This window comes from Odocoileus virginianus, chromosome 22, assembly GCF_023699985.2.
Source record: "Odocoileus virginianus isolate 20LAN1187 ecotype Illinois chromosome 22, Ovbor_1.2, whole genome shotgun sequence".
Classification (NCBI taxonomy): Eukaryota; Metazoa; Chordata; class Mammalia; order Artiodactyla; family Cervidae; genus Odocoileus; species Odocoileus virginianus.
The window spans coordinates 2,411,313-2,431,622 of NC_069695.1; the positions used below are offsets into that span (position 1 = coordinate 2,411,313).

The 20,310-nt window shown below is 47.2% G+C and overlaps 1 protein-coding gene and 1 pseudogene across 1 annotated transcript in view; one reads left to right on the forward strand and one right to left on the reverse strand.

Annotated features, from left to right (window-relative positions):
- Positions 1-20,310, reverse strand: part of ZNF532 (zinc finger protein 532) — a 115,124-nt gene that overhangs the window by 22,411 nt on the left and 72,403 nt on the right. The window contains 2 exon segments of the mRNA XM_070452448.1: positions 11,000-11,281; positions 14,885-15,047. Of these exon segments, the coding sequence (XP_070308549.1) occupies positions 11,000-11,281; positions 14,885-15,047 (445 nt within the window).
- LOC139030346 (heterogeneous nuclear ribonucleoprotein A3-like) lies at positions 4,326-5,837 on the forward strand (annotated as a pseudogene).

Here is a 20,310-nt window from a genome sequence, read left to right on the forward strand (position 1 = left end):
TCCTCTAAGGGAGGAGAAAGCCTGGTGTGCTGCAAGGGGTTGTAAGGAGTTGGACACAGACACAAACAAAACTCCCGGAGCAAATGTGAGCATTTTAGGTCATAAAGGAAGCTCCTCTCCACCCCCAGTCCACGGCCCACTGGGCCTATACCTCCATCTGCCTGCGGGGGGCGCCAGGGGCAGGGAGGGAGCCCGGGGACACAGGAAGGGACGGAGGTTTGCGAGAACCCAGGGCCGCGGGGGAGGGGCGGGGCACCGGTCCGGGGCAGCGGAGAGAGGAGACCCGAGAGGAGACCCGCTCGTGGGTGACGGTGAGGAAAGGCAGTCCCTGGCTGCGGGTGGTGGTTTCAGTAAGAAACGTTCTGAAGCCAGCAAGTCCCAGCACCTTCATCCAGAACAGACGGACATGTATTTCTCCTGCCTGGCTGCAGGACCAGCCTGGCATCCGGGGAGCCTCCACAACCCCTGAACCCCGAGCGATAAACAGGAGGCGCCCGGGGAAGCAGCGTCTCCCCCGGTCTCCGATCACAGCACCCTGCCGGGTCCCTGCGGGGGTGGGGGCAGCCCGCCGCAGGGCTGTGGGGGTGGGGGGCTGCCGCACGGCCTGGGGCAGAAGACCACCCGGCTGCGCTCCAAGTGCAAGGATTCTGGGGCTGAGCGGCGCTTTAAGTGACCCGCTAACACCTGCTCAGGGAGCCCGCGCGGAGCCACCCGCTTCTGGCCAGACGGCTTGCACCTGCCAGGCGGAAAGGCAAAACTCCAGGTGCCATCCACGCTTACCAAAGCAGTCAGAGCAACCAGCCGCAGGCCGGGCCTGGCCACACCACGGGCCGGGACAGCCTGGCTCCCCGGGGCCCTGACCCGCTCCCCGGGGTCAACCGGGCCCCTCCTTCCACTCGCCAGGCTCGCCCTGCTGCTGATGAAGACAGAAAGGATAAAGAGAGGACGCCCTGTCGCGATCGAGGCGGTCACGGGCATGCAGACGAACACAGGGGCCCCTCGGGGACGGCTGCTGACCAGGACTAGCTGAACTCCCCGGGGAGAACCCGGGTATGGGGGGCAAACACAGGGGTTTCCAGGCAAAGGGAAATGCAGGCAGCAAAGACAAGGAAGAGGCGTGCTGTGCGTGCAGGGCCGGAAGCAGGAAAGGGCCTGGCGGGGAGGCTGTGGGAAGGCCCGAGTGAGCTGCCAAGGGCTCAGGACTCCCACCACAAACACACCCGTGAGGGCTGGTCCACCAGGGACAGACAGACAGCAGTCCCAACAGACGCTCTGGCAGTTTTTCGGGGACCTATCACACACCTGTCACCTGCCGCTGGGCCTGATCTCCCGAGTTCTGATCGGAGGTCGACTGGTTCTATCGCAGACCCTCCATGGGGACCACTGGCCGCTCCCGCTCTGGCTCCACCAGCCCCTAAAATCCTACAAGACTTTCAGAGACACGTCTACTGACCTGCTAACTGGGACTGAACACATCTGCCTACCACTTTGTGTTATCAGATTATTGTACGTCCTTAAAATTGGGCTTCCCGAGGCTCACACAGTAAAGAATCCGCCTGCAACGCAGGAGACCCAGGTTCAATCCCTGGGTCAGGAAGGCCTCCTGAAGGAGGGCATGGCAACCCACTCCAGTGTTCTTGCCTGGAGAATCCCATGGACTGAGGAGCCTGGTGGGCTTCAGTCCATGGAGTTGCAGAGAGTTGGACACTACTGAAGCAACTTGGCATGCACAAACGCACATCCCTAAATTTGAGGATTTTATACTTAACATCCAGTGGAATGTACACTGATATGCCCTGTCTGATTTCAGTGAAATCAGAAAATGTGCACTAAAGGAGTTCATAGAGGCCACGTCTTTCCCTTTAGACCATATAACTGGGCATATATAAAAATATATTTAAAGCCCTTCAACTTTGTTTGCAGAAACCTCTGGTGAGTTTCCAGAAAACTGTCTCCTAAAATAGCTGCAATGGACATCTGCTGCTGCTGCTGCTAAGTTGCTTCAGTTGTGTCCGACTCCGTGCGACCCCATAGACGGCAGCCCACCAGGCTCCTCCGTCCCTGGGATTCTCCAGGCAAGAACACTGGAGTGGGTTGCAGTTTCCTTCTCCAAATGGACATCTGAGCAGACATAAATATTTTACATCTAAGAGCAAATTTTCTGAAGCATCTGGAAAAAAAAAAAAATCCCTTCCGGCTATAAACAAAATTGGGAATAATATTTTACAATCTTATTTAAGTCACATTTTCAAAAGAACTTATGACTCTTTCTTGAAGGTTTTATTTTTCATTTCCCGTCCCTCATGAAACAGTCAGTAAATTTCAGAAGGGAAACTGGTCACCCACTTGTCCTTTCATCTTCTTTGAATGCAGTCAGTTCAGTTCAGTCGCTCAGTCGTGTCCGACTCTTTGTGACCCCATGGACTGCAGCACGCCAGGCCTCCCTGTCCAACACCAACTCCCGGAGCTTGCTCAAACTCATGTCCATTGAGTCGGTGATGCCACCCAACCATCTCATCCTCTGTCGTCCCCTTCTCCTCCCGCCTTCAATCTTTCCCAGCATCAGGCTCTTTTCCAGTGACTCAGCCCTGCCCCCACCATGGCAGTCATTCCAAGGAAGTCCTCAGTCCCAGCTAAGGAATCTGAAACTGTGACACTCAACGTTTTCCCCAAACCACAGACACACACTCGTTTAATGATGCCATTACCAACTTTAGCCAAGGCCAAGCGCCTAAATTAAACTGACAGCAGATGAAAATGACATACTTGGCAGCTGTTCCATATTAACACTGAAAGAGCCAATGAGATGAAAATTGAGCCCTTTTTGAAATATCAAGCTTCTCTGCTCTGCAAAGAGTAGCTGTTTATTAGCACTGTATTGAGGAGCCAAGATTGGAATCCTACTTCTGCCACTTACAAGCTGTAGAGCCTGGGGTAATAAATCAGCCTTCCCTATGGTTCCTTTCCTCGTCAGTAAAATGGCGTTAGTAACAACATCTTTCTCAGGGCCTGATTCAAGGATAAGTGCACTGTTTATTAAAATGGTGCACGCCACGCGGGTAGCAAGCCCTCACCCGTCGTCTCATCACCCCACCTTCCAAATCAGCACAAGTCACCAACATCATCATCAACAGACGTGTATTTTAATATGCTTTGAACCAAAATGTTTGATACTTTTATATTAAAAGCTTTTCACTGAATCACGAAGAAGACATATAAAACCATATATAGTAAACTATACTAATAAGCTAATGAAACAAAGTAAAATTATAAATGTATCATTTCAATCATAAATATAATAAAACATGCAAATACTAAAATACATCCTAAATTTTTAAACATATTAAAATTATAATAAAAGACTAAATATATTAATAAAATATCAACTTCAGTAGCCAAAATCACAGATGTGTATGTGTATGTGTTCAGTTGTGTCCAACTCTTTGTGATGTGACAGACTGTAGCCCACCAGGCTCCTCTGTCCGTGGGATTCTCCAGGCAAGAATACTGGAGTGGGTTGCCATTCCATTCTCCAGGGCATCTTCCTGACCCAGGGATCAACCTGCATCTCCTGCATTTTGCAGACAGATTCTTTACCGCTGAGCCATCAGAGAAGCCCAAAATTACAGGTAAGTCTCCTAAAAGTAGCAATGATGTACATTTGCCCAAAGCATTAATACAGAAACTCTAACTTATGTGATCTTCAACTCCTGGTTCACACTTAAGTGCAAAACCATCCTTCTCCAAGTGACCAGGAGGAGTACAGAATATACGACTGACTTAAATACATTTCTTCTGAGACCCTGGGCAACCACAAGTAAGTTCTAGGCCAAAGAATAGGAGAAACTGATTTTTTTCGCCTCTTGTTAGGATAGTCTAGTTTTGGCAGAGAATTAACCTCACTATAGCTGAAAGATGAGTTTCAGGATAAAAATCTATTCCTCTTCTTAGAGTCAGATTAATTAAATAAAAGGCCTTTTCGTTTCCCTCAGTAATGCAAGTCTAATAGCAACAGGAATAACTCTATGTAAGGCTAAAAGAATAAAAGTTAAACTGTATGACAACTAACTCCAAAAGTTAACTGCAAACAGTATTTTCATTTTCTTAACTAGTAGTTTATACCACAATAAAATAGGATGACAAAGAAAAAGCAGAGGTAACACTTCATAATTCAAAACATGTTTCAGAAAGATAAAGGGAAAAAATTATGCCCTAACACATATATTAGAAGCGTCACTAGGATCCAGGTTGGATGGGTGCTTTTAAAACACGCACACAGGGTCCCATATTGAACTCGAGTTGGAAGAGGCGAGTCCGGTCTCAAAATGGAGGTAAAACCACCGCCCGGTCGCCCCCAGCCCGACTCCGGCCGTCGCCGCCGCCGCCGGGGGAGGAGGGTCATGATCCCAAGGAACCAGAGCAGTTGAGAAAGCTGTTTATCGGTGGTCTGAGCTTTGAAACTACAGATGATAGCTTAAGAGAACATTTTGAGAAATGGGGCACGCTTACAGATTATGTGGTGATGAGAGACCCCCAAACAAAACGTTCCAGGGGCTTTGGCTTTGTGACTTACTCTTGTGTTGAAGAAGTGGAAGCAGCAATGTGTGCACGACCACACAAGGTTGATGGGCGTGTAGTGGAGCCAAAGAGAGCTGTTTCTAGAGAGGATTCTGTAAAGCCTGGTGCCCATCTAACAGTGAAGAAAATTTTCGTTGGTGGTATTAAAGAAGATACAGAAGAATATAATTTGAGAGACTACTTTGAAAAGTATGGCAAGATTGAAACCATAGAAGTTATGGAAGACAGGCAGAGTGGGAAAAAGAGGGGATTTGCTTTTGTAACTTTTGATGATCATGATACAGTTGATAAAATTGTTGTTCAGAAATACCACACTATTAATGGGCATAATTGTGAAGTGAAAAAGGCCCTTTCTAAACAAGAGATGCAATCTGCTGGATCACAAAGAGGTCGTGGAGGTGGATCTGGCAACTTTATGGGTCGTGGAGGAAACTTTGGAGGTGGTGGAGGTAACTTTGGCCGTGGTGGAAACTTTGGTGGAAGAGGAGGCTATGGTGGTGGAGGTGGTGGCAGCCGAGGGAGTTACGGAGGAGGTGATGGTGGATACAATGGATTTGGAGGTGATGGTGGCAACTATGGCGGTGGTCCTGGTTCTAGTAGTAGAGGTTACGGTGGTGGTGGACCAGGATCTGGAAACCAAGGTGGTGGATATGGTGGCGGTGGTGGAGGATATGATGGTTACAATGAAGGAGGAAATTTTGGAGGTAACTATGGTGGTGGTGGAAACTATAATGATTTTGGAAATTATAGTGGACAACAGCAATCAAATTATGGACCCATGAAAGGGGATAGTTTTGGTGAAGAAGCTCGGGCAGTCCCTATGGTGGTGGTTATGGATCTGGTGGTGGAAGTGGTGGATATGGTAGCAGAAGGTTCTAAAAACTCAGAAGAAAAGGGCTACAGTTCTTAGCAGGAGAGGGAGCGAGGAGTTGTCAGGAAAGCTGCAGGTTACTTTGAGACAGTCGTCCCAAATGCGTTAGAGGAACTGTAAAAATCTGCCACAGGAGGAACGATGATCCATAGTCAGAAAAGTTACTGCAGCTTAAACAGGAAATTCTTCTTGTTCAGGACTGTCATAGCCACAGTTTGCAAAAAGTGCAGCTATTGATTAATGCAATGTAGTGTCAATTAGATGTACATTCCTGAGGTCTTTTATCTGTTGTAGCTTTGTCTTTTTCTTTTTCTTTTCATTACATCAGGTATATTGCCCTGTAAATTGTGGTAGTGGTACCAGGAATAAAAAATTAAGGAATTTTTAACTTTAAAAAATAAATAAATAAATAAATAAAATAAAACACGCACACACACAAACACCAGGAAACTCACCATGATTTAAAAAGGCACCTGACCACACACTCTCATCAAGAGCCCCGCTCAGCTTCCAGGCATCCCCATCCTTCCATGTGCCCCTTTTCCTTTCCCGCCACTTTCTCTCCACCTACATCTCAGAGTAGGCCGGAAGCGTATTTCACAACAGGAAAGACAAGATGCTACCAAGTATTCCAGGGAACCCGCCACTGAGGCCAAAAAAGGAGGCAGAAGATCTGGGGGCTTTTCCTAACGGATTGACCAACTCGCTGGAAACAGAAACATAAGACATCCCTGGGCCTCCCCAGCGGCGCAGTGGCCAGGACTCTGCCTGCCAGTGAAGGGGACACGGGCTCGATAACTGGTCTGGGAAGGTTCCACGTACTGCAGGGCAGCCACGCCCGTGCGCCACAGCTCCTGGAGCCTCTGTGGGCTGGGTCCATCCGCAGCGTCGCGTCCAGGAAAGCTGGCCTGCGGATACATGTGTGCTGATTTTCACTCTCCAGCCGATTCCAACATGCGGCCGCTCTGCCAGAAACTGGGCGCCACTGGAGGTCACAAGGACCCTGCACGTTCTGTTTCAACCTACAAACTGGGTCAGTGGTGAGAAGACACGCTTTTTGCAGGCGGATGGCTGGTTTGAGAAATTTTTAGACGTGACGGCATATGCACGCCTGCCTCCTGGGAGCTATGGCACCACTGCATTTATCACCACGGGCGCTTTCCCTTGGGCCCAGACTGAGTCCTAGGGGGATCCTTCCCATCCCCTTATGGGTGGTCACCTGCATCCATATTTCACCTGCAGGGCCCCAGCTCCCCTGTAATTCATCATTCGCCTATGGAGGATACAGGTATCTAAAAACAGCTATTAAGGCTCCCTCAGACTCCAACTTCTCTTTTCCTCCTGAGACTGTTTCCAGACCCTCACCCTTCCGGGTGCCTTCCTGAGTGATGCTGCATCACTCACCGCCTCCAGTCAGTGCCGTGGGAATCCGGTGCACCACCTGTGATGCCGCAGAGACGGCACCGGGTGGTTAACAGGACCCGTCCCCCACTCCCCACCCGGGCACAGTGACGACTACGCTGCCCGAGGGTCTGGCCACCTGACTTGTTCTGGCCAACGGTATGTGTTGGATGTCACATCCAGAATACAAGGGCATGTGATTCTCCAGTTTTGTGTTTTTCTTCCCCTCCCCTCCTGCAGGGGCGCCTATGCTGAGATGATGGGGATGAAAGAAACTGTTTTGATCACTGAGTCACTGAGGGACAGACGCCCCGGAGAACTGTTCACACTGGGCAAGAAATACACTTTTACTTTTGTATAAATCAATGGGCTCCAGGGACTTTTACTGCTACCTAGGGCACACCATTGGTTCTCAAAGTGTAGACTTATGAGAATTGCAAATTTTATCGGACTCCATCCCAGACCTACTGCATCAGAAACTGGGGAGATCCTGGGGCCCAGAACTGAGTATTTTAACAGGCCCTCCCCCAGGGGGATTCAGATGCACAATCAAGTTTTGAGAGCCAGTAGCCCCATTACAATGCCGCATCAAAGGGCGTTCACCTCCCTGATGTGAACACTGTCTCTGCGGCCATAAAGGACAGGTGGGCTTAAGACAGGCGACAAAGCTAGAGTGTTTTTCATGTAAGGTAACTGAACCCTCTCTGCCCCACATCACATCCACGTGTTTGATTTTTTAAAACCCTAGATGAAAAGTCCGTGCTTACTCATTAAGCTTTATCTTGTAAACTCCCTCCCAGCTTCTTTCCCTACAGTCAAAAGTCACTGGTAGAAATGCTGGGTAAAATCTGATCTGAAATGGCAGCTTTCTCTCCAGAGAGAAATGAAACCCTGAGTCAGAGATAAATTCAACGTCCCATCTCGACCCTTCTGCACGACCCTATATAGAACAGTCCTGGGATGGAGGCGGAGAGAGTCTCCATCTGTGCTGTTACCTAGCCACCTACCACCAAGTACCCTGCAAACAAAAGAAAATTAAGATTTACCTAGGGCCACCTGCTGTTAGGAGCCATCACGTTCTCATTCCTGGGGTTCAGAACCAAGCTATTCAACTCTGTTCTCTGAAATGGCCAGGCTCAGAAAAGCCAGAGAAAGGAGTCACACTCAAGCGTGCCAGCCCCCGAAACCCCATGCTCCTAATTTCTAGACATAAAACTGGACCATCTACACCCCCCGAGAACCCCAGTGTGCCCCAGGAAGTCTCACAAGGTCCGCTGTGACAGCATCTAAGTTCCACAGGTCAGTGAATGCAACTCTGCCTTAGGCCCCTTTCCAAGTGAAAGCTCAGCAATGATCCCTGATGGGCTGGGGCACCGGGCAGCACATGAGAAAATGGCTACAATGATCACAGAGCAATTCTCAGATCTGAACAAGCAGACAACGTTCACTTTTTTATTTACCATCAGGTTCCTGAAATTCTAGATTCATGAGATCTGTGAGAATGACCTCAGATACTATCTCACTGAGGGGATACTAATTTGAGGTCCCTGGGACCACTCCTAGAGCAACCAAGAAAGCATGTCTGGTGGTACATGAGCCCCCAAACTGTATATAAAACTCTGTGTATTTGTACATTTATCTGGGAGAAGGCTCACCCCTTGAACAAGACTGCTGGATGAATAATACTGACACAAGCTCATCTTTCTGATTTTTTTTATTTGAGAACAGTTAAAGCTCCTTGTTGAACAGGCTTAAAGCTCCTGTAAGTTATACAAGAAGGTGAAAGACTTGACAAGCGGCTAAATTTCGGGGGGACTGGAATGCAGGGCAGAAACCGCAGCTGTGGACAGAAATTTGGAAGTTACACACACACACAACACATACATATATATGTATGTATAAAGTGAAGCTGTGAGGGTAACTGAAACTTCCCAGAGAGAGTTAAATGTGTCCAGGACAGAAATCCAGGAGAGAAATGTTTTCCCCTGCTTGCCAGAACACTGAGGCGAGCGTCTCGCTGCACGCTTAGGGCAGAGAGTGCTTTCCAGGAAGAAGCGCTGATCTCGACAGATACCGGCGTGGCTCGGGGAGGTGAAGACGGAGGGGTGAACACCTGCTCCAGTGGGAGCCCCAGTGAGGCGGGTCTGGGGGACCCAGCTGAGAGCAAGGGCGTGTGGAGGGCGGGCACCTACGGGGCTCTCTGAAGGCAGGAGGGAGACAGGGGGTGCGGGAGACTTGAAGTTGGGGGGCGGTGGGGAGAGGAAAGACTGGGAACATTCGCAAGGAAGCCTGCAGGTGGGGTGTGGACAAAAGGTGGGGTCCCCGCATCTTCAAAGCGAACCCTGAAACCTTGCGAAGCCAAACATCCCCTCTGCGAGGGGCGGTGGTCCCACAGCGAAGGCTCCCAAGCTACCTCCTCATCCCAACAGCTTTCTCCGAGCCTTCTCTTCATCTTACATTCTAGACAGAGTAACTGTCACATGTGAAGATAGTTTAGGAAAAAAAGAATTCTGAAATGTTCCAAGTTGTGTACAGAAACCCCCAACGTGTAAGAAATGAAGGGTTTGGACTACTGGATAATTACAGTCTGCTCTTGTTTTAATGTTTATTAAACCCAGCTCGGGTGCCAAGAAGACTTTTCTTATACTTTTCACCACATCAGGCTCTGAAAGAGCTACTGTTTGTGCATTTACATAATTGCTTTATCAAGTACTGCTCCATAAGAACTACCCAGGTAAATACCAGGAATATTCTAAGATGCTATGGCCCATTAGGGGTATCTAAGGTTGAGACAAATAAGCCATGTGATACCAAAGCCATTTATATTTCGTCAAGTAACCAGTTTTTATATGAGGAGATACTGCATCAAGTGTAGTCAAACCAAATAAACCAAAACATCTTTTTGCCATTTGTGATTGCTGTGATCAGTGCTCAAGGGCACGTTTATGTGAATGTGAATTCAGGTTCAAATGTGCCAGCTTCATGAGCACCTCAAATAGCATAGATGAGATTACAAGGTAATGCTTTTAACTTTGTAATTTGTAAATGCTATACAAACAAACTTGAAGGATCTGGTATATACTAATTACAATTCTTATGCACTTTTTACAGAGGTTCCCCAAGAATAACTATGTGTTTCTTTTTAATATAACTGCGGCTTTATCGGCTTAAATTAAAGCAAAAGATGGTTGCTTTAAAAGTACAGTGTATCTGAACTGAAAGTGGGACGAGCAGGCATTAGGTGCCTCAGGATGTGAAACAAAAATACAGTACCTATGACGTATTCCCATCTGAAAAATTCACCCTGAATCTAATCCAACTTCTAGGAATTACAGGATAAAAAGAAACAAATTAAACAATGTCAAAAGGAAGCAACTACCTGAATCCAGAAATGCGGGGGGACAATCTACAAGACACATAACCCTATTTTCCCAACAAATCAACATTAAACAATAAAATACAATGGAAGGAGGATTGAGAGAGAGTAACAGAGGTTTAAGTAACGCAACAACCGAACGCCAAGCCGACTCTCTAGATCCTAACTGGAACAAACAACTTTGAGATAACCAGACAAGAAAAATCTTGGTTGCTTATATGAAGTCTAGTAATGGGCATTTAAAAAATCCTTATCAGTGAAGAGATGAGAACTTAACTATTTTAAAAAGAAAAAAATACACACACTGAGATTTTTTGGAGATTTTTGAGTTACCAGAGCTTCTCCTAGATGGTTTAAAGATGAGGTCTCTCTTCCACCACCAAATTCAGGAGAGAATCACAAAAGTCACACAAATGTTACTGATCATTTTCAAAACACCCACGTTCTTTCTCTCCTTCTTCCTTTATCTGCTGCAGAACTCACCAGGAAATGCAAATGCTTTTGTCAGTTTGGTTCATCACGGTTCTCAGTTTCTGGAGCTATAAACACAAGTGCCGTAGATAACTCCCTGCTGGCCTTGGGGTCCTCAGCAAAATCACAGAAGGAGATTGGAAGGACTGGGAAAGCCCATTTTGTAGACTAAGAAACTGAGGCTCAGAGACCACTGAGTGATTTTCGAGGCTACTCTCCTAATTCCCAGCAGAACCAAGCAAGCACCCGCAGCTTGGAATATCTTTCTTCCACCCACGGGGAGGTTTTCAGGGGTCACTTACCTTCCCGTGCTCCTTCCTCACGTGGGAAATGTAAACATCTCTCTGTGTGAACAACCGGTCACACTCCCAACAAGTCCACCCGGGACTGGCCACTTTCTTGGGTTCCAGTGACTTTTTCACGGGCGATGGGGATTTCTTTTCCAACTTCTCTTTCCCATTCAGGGATCGGGTGTCCTCTTTGTTTTGGTTAGCGGAATTTTGGGTCGTAGGCTTAATGCTCAAAGGCAAGTTTATACCCAAGTTGGGAGGCCCTTCGATGCTTTTCAACGTTCCATGCATAGACTAGGTTATAAAAAGAGAAGAAAGATCTTTCACAAGCCACACCACTAAAAGACAGCACACATAGGCCATCTTACTACATACAGATGTTTCAGTATGATTCCACATTCATTCAGAGATCATTCTTAATACAGCAAGAAGAAAACCAAAGCAAAACACACACTTGAAGAGAAATAAAGGAGTATTTACCTTTTACGGTTGCTGTTAACTAATTAATGTGTTTCTAGTCTCAAATAATTTTTAAAGGCTCGTTTGCTTGTGCCATGTTAAAATTCGAGAAGCAAGCCTTCGGTGCTGAGACCAAATCGTTCCCGGCACAGTGTCGACCCCAGTGTACCAGAGTGAGTCCTCTCTACTCGAGACCACTTCTGAGGAAGAGCGTTTTCCTTCCACACCTGCCCGGACACATTTCAGGCGGCTGTCCTGGGAGGAGCACAAGCCCCTCCACTGGCCGACCAGAACAGAGGCCTGAGCCTGGCCTGTTAACAGAAAACCTTCCCCCTCCCCTGAACGCCTCCCACATTCTTGAAACACTTCTTAACAGTCTGGGTTTCTGCTGGGGAGAGTTTTGGTACTTTTAATCTCGCTCTCATCCCAATCCATCCCTTCTTACCAACAGGGCCCAGCACCCAGACTTGTGAACGATCCAAAGCAGCTGCTCAAAAAGCCTGTCCAAACCGCTCATCTGTGGTCATTGACACAGGAGCCTCAACAGCCTCAACATAAACTCTCAGGGTTTCAAAATCCTCGGGGGTGAAACCAGTGCAAGGTGATCCTGAAGATCAGCTTGCTCATTAGGTTTTCGTTTTGTGTTCTCGAAGCCCAGAGTCCACAAAAATAAAGGCAGCAAACGAGCCTGTGCCTCAGTGTACAGTTTATCTTTGGATGGGGCTTCTCATCAGTAGCCTCTGAGCTCTCGAATCTTCAGGACACCAGGACGAGCCCGGCCAGTGCCCTGGGTCCCAGAGACTCGGACCCCACAGGCCGCAGCGCCCCAGTCCTCGGCGGGCAGGTGACAGGCCCTGAGTCCTCTGGCGAACTTGCATATACTGCGTCAAGGGAGGCTCTTCTCTAAGCTGAGTCATAATCAGCCCCTTCTTCAAAACTGTCTCACCCCAGAGGGAAAAGGGGGGGGGTCCTCCTAATTATATACACAGGGATCCCCAGATGATTGTTAAACTGGGCTGTAAAAAGGGCCTGGGCTGGATGACTCATGTGCGTTTGCAGAGAGAAAATCCAGGGAGTGACATCATCTCTTTATACCAAAAACCATGCACTGGCCTCTTTGCCACCATGCCACACAGAGGCCCCTGTGTTTAAACGGCCCTCTGCAAAACAGAAGCAGAGTGTTTCTATTTTCAGCCATATAAAACACAAAGAAAGCAACCCCCTAAATCTTCTGATAAACCTTTTGTAACTTTCTAGGCAAATACATTTCCACTAACTAAAAAGCAGAAGAGAGAGTACAGTAACAGAGTATTCTAAAGGAGCCTCATTTTGCTTATAGAAACACCAAAAAAGTGGCAAAGGGTTCTGCTGTGACCACACAGCAATGGAACGTGTGCAAAAATGAGAATTTCTGATTTGCTCATTTTCACATTTTAAGTAACAATAAGATTATTTATTAAAGACAAATGTCTTTTTTTTAATAAAGGAAATACAACTTAATTCTCCTGGAAATGATGATTCCTTAGCTCCTGTAACAATAAATATCCTAAATGCCTGTAATTTGAAAGTTTACTTTGAAGGTAGATGCCCACATGGAGCACAGGGGTCCCACAGAGTGAATAAATCCACTGTGGCGGAACAAAGAAATGATACAAATTGAATTAAACTGGGCCAGTGGAAATCCACCTCTAAATAAATATGTCTGTAGAAAAACACTGTTTTTCTCTTAATTCCTTCCATATGAAACACTGACCAGCACAGACATCAGACAATGCAAATAAATTCACAAGCTTAGATATATAAACATAAAAACAGGGTGCCCCTAAAGCTTTGTTGTGACCCATCCCTAAACACATAAAGGCAGGACAGTACTTTAGAATGCACAGAACATACTTGATTTAAGAACATAAGTGAGCATCCCACTGCTTTTGTATCACGGAGTCTCGTAAAGGGTGAAACGCCGAGAAACCACTTTCCTCCTGGTGGGCAAGGTTTAACCCCTCTTCTTCAGCCTCTTGTCGCCTGCAGCCCTGCATTCCTCCAGATTTGCTATTAACACAGGAAGACCCCTAACCATGCTGCTTGCAGACATAAAGATAAGCTCCAGGAAGCAGGTAAAAGCCTCTTAAGAAGCACCTTTTCTTTCTTTTCTTTGCACCCCACCCACCCCTCCTATCAAACATTTAAAATATTTCAGTCTAATTCCCAAGTCCCTGTGTTTTTATTTAAGCAGTTTGTAGTTTTTCCCGATCATTCGTTAAGTATTTATTGTCAAGGTGATTTTGTAATTTTAGGAAAAACCTTTAAAACCTCTTACGAGGATTTTACTGTACTTAAAGTGAGAATGACGAAACACTTCTCCCGCGCATTTTATCCTCCCTGGTAATACCACGCCATCACTCCCTGCACCTGGCTTCTAGCGAGTGGCCTCTCGGAGGTTTTAAGTCCATTTTAATAGGCAGTTACGCTCCATGAGCTCACATCCATTCAACACAGGAACTTTCAAGGATTAATGGTGCCTTCATTTAACTAACCCGAGGTTAGAACAATTTAAGAGACTTGATTTGCTCTTTCAGCTGACCTTTTCTGTACAATACATTTAAGAGAAAAACTAAGAGACTGACGTCATGGTAATATTGAGTCTGTTGTTTCTCTTTTTAAAAAGGATGTCACTTTAATCTCTGAGAGCTGATGGATATTATCTCCTAATGACACAGGAATAAAATTGCTTAACCTTCCCACAGTGAACAGCTAAGAGGCTGGCACTAAGCTCTGTCCTTAGTGAGCTTAAAAGGCTAAGAGAGATTTGGGTGCCCCTTTGGGAAGTTGGAAGAGTGGGTTGTCCAAACTGGACACTTATTCACTTCATTGAGCACCCATCAGGCACCAAATACTGTGCCGTATCCTGCACATTTCACTGTCAGTTTACATGGAAACTTTATTAAAAAAAAAAAAAGACTATGAGATTCACGGGCATTAATTATAATGCAAACAGAACTGCTTAAGTAACTTCAAGGGAAAAATCTTTATTTTTCCAAACACATCAATATTTATATGATTTAACATAACTCATCAGAGTCCCTGTCTATTTCTAAATCCCACCTGACACCAAGTTCTCAAAAAAGTAAACTTCACAGCCATAATTTTCACATAGAAGAGGGGGGAAAAAAACACCTAAAACTGTATTATTTTTATACAGTCGGGACATGAATTTGTTACTTGGCTTTGATTTTTTGTGGTATGCAGACCAGGACTCGGGAACAAAAAGCATCTCTCAGTCAAGAGAACTCGCTGGTGACAGCATGCTGTAAACCGCTCACTACCAATGAGCAGCGTCCATCGCTTCCCTCAACAGCATCGTGCGGGCTTTACCGTCACCTGCGGCTCAGCCTTGACTTACGACCGATGGACGGACGGACAGAGGACAGGCACACACACCTTGATGTGGTCCATCATGAGCTGCTTCTGTGCATATAAGAGAGAACAGTCTGGACACTTGAAGACGGACACCTTCTGGTTTTCGATGTGTTGGTCAAAGTGGCGATAAAGCAGGGTTTGCAGGGTAAATACGGTGTCGCACATGGAACACTTATATATTATTCTGAAACAGAAGAAGGAGGTGCAGGGGAACGTCAGTCAGCCCTCATCTCTCAGGCCAAAGGAGCTGCCACCTCACATCCAAGAACTCAGGAGGCGGCCACACACACACACAGTGAGGAGGACAGGACGGCTGAGCTTTGAGACAAGTTTCCAGAGCAACTGGCATCACCCAGTGCCGCTCAACCTTAACATTTCAGGTCAGAGACACTCCAGCACATCTTTACTCGTGAACTACTTTAACAAGCGCAGAAGCATCCTTCTGCTTTTTTTTGAAACAGTTTTAAAGATCAGACAAGGAGATGGTGGTACCCTAGCCTGAAAGAGAAACTGATGAACGAAGCAGGCCCGCACATCTCAGGATGCCTGAACACGCTGTGACTTGTTGCAGGTTTTCTTCAGAGTCTGCAGCAGTTTTACATTTGAATCTCACTATTTCTGTGCCTTTCCTTACCACTGAAAGCCCTGCACCAGGAAACAATTATACATGAAAATATAGACCCATAAAAGAAAACCCACAAATCAAATATTGCTTCAATACTTGAATACCTACTGTCTCTACATGGCTTAAAATAATCACTGTCTGCTACAAACCATTTCCCTACCTAGTATGTGACTACTAAGGAGCCTCCTTATGTGAGTTCAGTGGCTCTGAACCTTCTGGACAGTCCCTTCGTCCATCCATACTTTCCGCTGGCCTCTGAGCGGGTGGGAAGGCGGGGTCTGGGAGAATGCAAGGACCCAGATGCCTCACTTCCAGCCTTCAGCTCCGGGAGTTCTCTGGGACACTCAGGGGGTCCCCATTTTCCAACACGGCTGTCCTGGCCCTGAGAAGGGGCCCTGGGGATGCCGGTGCCTCCTCTGAAGAGCCAGGAGCACTTGCACAGAGAACTCCAAAGGGCAGCGGAGGAAACAGCAGAGAAACCCTGGCCCGAGCCGTGAATCCGACGAGAAAGGAATATGTGAGGTTTCCTTGCTATTTCTGCAGGACAGGTAACAGAAGGGATGCCCTTCCCCTGGAAACCACCTGTCTGTCCTCACAGGGTCTTTGCGAGAGAGCGCTTCTCATGCACCTTTGGACCACACTCTGTATTTCTCTGCCCAAAAACTACAGATTTTTTTCCCTCTTTTTCCACGTGAGATTTATAAATGTAATGGGTGTGAGTGGCATGTGATTTTAGAAGATCCTGACACGTCAGCTACCCTGGCAGAGCACGAGCATCCCTGACTTGGAGAAGGGGGTACTTTTTTAACATCAGACGTGGTTTACAGGACTTCATCATCAGCGCAAGAGTGACACATTAATATCTGTCAGTTATGAGCATTTCCCCACTGTCTGAAATAGCGGACAGCTGGAAAGAACCCCAACATCCAGTATAAGCAGATAAACAAGAGCAATAATGTATGAATTTTAAAAAAAAAAAAAATTATGATGCAGACATATACCAATGACATGGAATGATCTTCACGCAAATTTTAAAGAAAACAGGTAAGACGACAGCATGGAGGACAGGCTCACATCTTTAAAAAGGGGCACAGGAAAGAATCAGCATGCAACTGTCATCATATCAGCTGGATGCTAATACCCCTATTTATTTATTTAACCTATTCTTATAACTGTTTTGCCTGCTTATACTTCCTGATCTTTCTTAAATTAGCACCTAGCAAAATGAAAAAAAAGAATAGTCTCAAGAAAAGAACTAAGATTTACTAGCTAGGCTAAAAATTTTTCTCAGGACTCTTGCTACATTTTCAGCAATAACTGCTTCATGAAAAATGGCATGGCTTGCTTTTATCTGTGCTGCATGCCTTCCCAGTTTTGTTTTGCTTTGTTGCCTTCACTGAACTGCAAAGAAAGTAGAAAACAGGACATAATCTATTCACCTCGGACATAATCTATTCTTCTGAGGAACAGGTTGCTGGAATGCACCTCATAAGCCACTAACAAATATCCAGGGGCAACAGTGACCCCACAGGCAGGCATGTGGGCACCGCCAGGTAGACCAGAGGATGGAGACGAGCATCCCCAGAGGGACGGGCGTGCAGGGAGCAGCCCCGAAGGTGTGAAGAGAAGATTCCTGCCAGAGGATGCACCCTAAGTCCATGAGAGCGCGGGACGGAGCGGGAAGGACGGTCATCTTTGGGACACGGGGCCGGGGCTTCCCTGGCCGTCCAGGGGTTCAGACTCCATGCTTCCAATGCAGGGGGCTTGGGTTCAGTCCCTGGTCAGGGAACTAAGACCCCACATGCCACACTGCGTGGCCAAAAGGTAGAAGAAAAGAAAGAACACGAGGCTGAAATCCCCTGCAGGATGTGAGCAGAAAAGCCTGAGCAACTGCTCCAGATGGAGGGGCGCCGGACAACTGAGTGCAGAGTGAGCTCCCGGACGAGGTTCTGTACCGGGAAGAAAGAAACGGGAGAAAAAAAGATACCATCTCACAGTTGGAGAAATTTTCATGGATCTATGAACTGGATGGTAAAATGTAAACCCATGCTGGGAGACTAGATGGTGGTAAAGTACACGAGTGTCCTTCTTGGGAGAAGCATCAGAACACACCCAAACATTTATGCCATGAGGCCCCACTGCTCCTAAGTGGGAGGAAGAGAGGGAGAGATACAGAGAGAAAAGATGAAAGAATGAACCAAGTGTTGGACACGCTAACAGCTGGGGGACGTGGGTGAGGGGACACCTGCGTTCTCCACAGTGCTCTTCCAACTTTTCTGTAGGAGAGAGATGATCACAAAATTAATGAACAGGTGCTAATATCAGAAAAGCCCAAATAAGGGTGCCACGAGCCTCACAGACACACAGCTGGACCGTGAACACAGACGACTGGCCAAGGACAGACAGGGAGGAACCACGGGGAGACCTGCGGGCAGGGAGCAGGGAGGGCGCTCAGGGCCGGAGAGCGGTCCGCACAGACGCGGCGCCTACACGGGCACGGCCCCGGGGCATGCGGCTGGCAGGGGCGGGACTCTGAAAGCGGAACCTGCGCAAGTGTGACTTGGCCCCAAACGTGAGCCTGAGTGAACAGCAGGAGAACTGGACTAGAACAGCGGGAGCGGAGAGGAGAGGAGGAGGAGGGAAAGAAAGAAAGAGTAAGTCTAAACACCCACCCTCAGGTCAGGACAGAGCGCAGCACCTAAAAGCATGGGAATACTGAAAGGGTTCCAAGCGCAAAACCCCGGCCAAGAGCCTCCACGGCCACGAGGGGTCCAGCCAGGTACAAAGCACGGTATGTGCCCACGCCTGTCCCGGGGGGCTGCACCACGGCCCTCACATATGGCTCAGAGGCCAGGGAATCTGCGTGCTGCCTCGTAAACCCCAGGCCGGTTCTCCAGATCTGCCTTCATCTGAACCAAAGCCCTCCACCATGCCGTGATGACAGTGTGCGTGGCTTTATGTCCTGGCAACCTGTTTCCAAGCTCTGTCTCTCACCCAGCTCTTCACTCTGAAGTTCTCGTTTCTCGACTTGCATGCAGTTAGAAGCGGCAAAGAGAAGGACTCTGCGGCCCAAAAACTGCTGGTTATTCGGCCATGGAGGAAGATATTAAAAAAAAGTCACTGAATGTATCACGGTAAAAGTTTAGCAGCGGACATTCACAATGATCTCAAGATTATCCAGAAAAGATGAAAGGGTGTTCAAAGTTCCCTTTGACATGGCAGGGAAAAGTGCCTGACCACACACAGGTAAACAAGAAATGAAGCACTGGGATGCTACCTGCACGTAATGGGCACTACTCAAACACTTGAAATAAAAATCCTATGCCGCGCTTTTCAAGCTGAGGTGCAGGTCTTCACAGGTTCATTCTCAGACTTGCATATAGTCTCTAAAGAAAACGTGGGGTGGGGATTTTTATATTGATCTTCAAAAATTAACATAAGCTATTTGCATAATATTGGCTATTTGCATAAAACCATCTGTTAGCCAAATACCACTGGGAGGTTTCACACATGAGGTTCTACTCACTTAATGTGGGGCTAACTTAAAACAGTGACTCAGTGGTAAAGAATCCACCTGCAGTGCAGGAGACCCGGGTTTGACCCCTGGGTCGGGAAGATCCTCTAGAGGAGGAAATGGCTACCCACGCCAGTATTCTTGCCTGGAGAATCCCATGGACGGAGGAGCCTGGCAGGCTACAGTCCACGGGGTCACACAGAGTCGGACACGACTGAGTGACTGACAACAAATTGAACAGAACAGGGATCTAATGTTGAAAGAAAGCTTCCTGGTCAAACGCGGGCCAACCAGCTTCCGGCAGGGCAGTGTAGTGAAGGGGGGCTCTCGGCCTTGGGGGGGCGGGTGACGGACCACAGGCCCCGGAGCCCAGGGTGCCGGCCAGGCTCACTGACCCGCTGATCTGCGAGTTCTGCCGTTCTTCACTTGTGAACTTGTTCTATAGTTTAAAACTCAGTTTTAAAAAAAAAAAACTCAGTTGTTAAAGCCTATATTTGGACTTGCACTTGTTAAAGACTTAGAAAATTTTTTTTCTAAGAAAATATTGGAATAACTTTTTCCCTACACATTACGCAAATTTGAGGAGTATTATTTTAGCTTATTTTAATCATGTGCTGTGCTGTATTCCCAGGTAACAGTGATTGTTCCCAGGCTTCACACCCATTCCAGTGAATAAAGTTTTATTTGTTTGAATTAAAAAACCAAGTCAGAAACTGTATTTATGGAGTGGGGGGTGGAGGGAGACTATGCTAGTGCCCAAAAGCCTCACGACCGTGACCGTGACCGTGACTGAAGGCTGTTTAACTAAAAATCACTAATGTCTGTCTTCACAGTCAAGACACCAAGTTGTGTGTGGATCCCCTAATTCGTAACGTGTTCATTCTGAAGACCTACAAAGATTACAGCTGAAGGTCCGACTAGAATAAAGCTCCGTTTTCTCATAGTTTTTTAGTGAACAGTGTCATTTCTATCATGTTGAGCCACGAACACTTCCCCCAAACTAAATGCCATGTGAAAAACCAAACATATACAATATGGCATGTACTCACATCTCCCCTAATACTCCCCTGATTATAGGTTCAGACAAAAACACAGCAATAGGTTTGAGGCAGCAGCTCTAGCCACACATAATTATCGAATTATGCATGGCCACGAACCACACAGGAAGACACTGCCGTCAGCCTGGCCATCGGACCCGGGGCCGGGTAAGCAAGGCGGCAGGGGAGCGGAGGCTGGGGGCCCCCCACGCGCTGGGCAGAGGGGCCTCGTGTAGGCATTCTAAACGCATCACTCCACTTCATCTCCGGT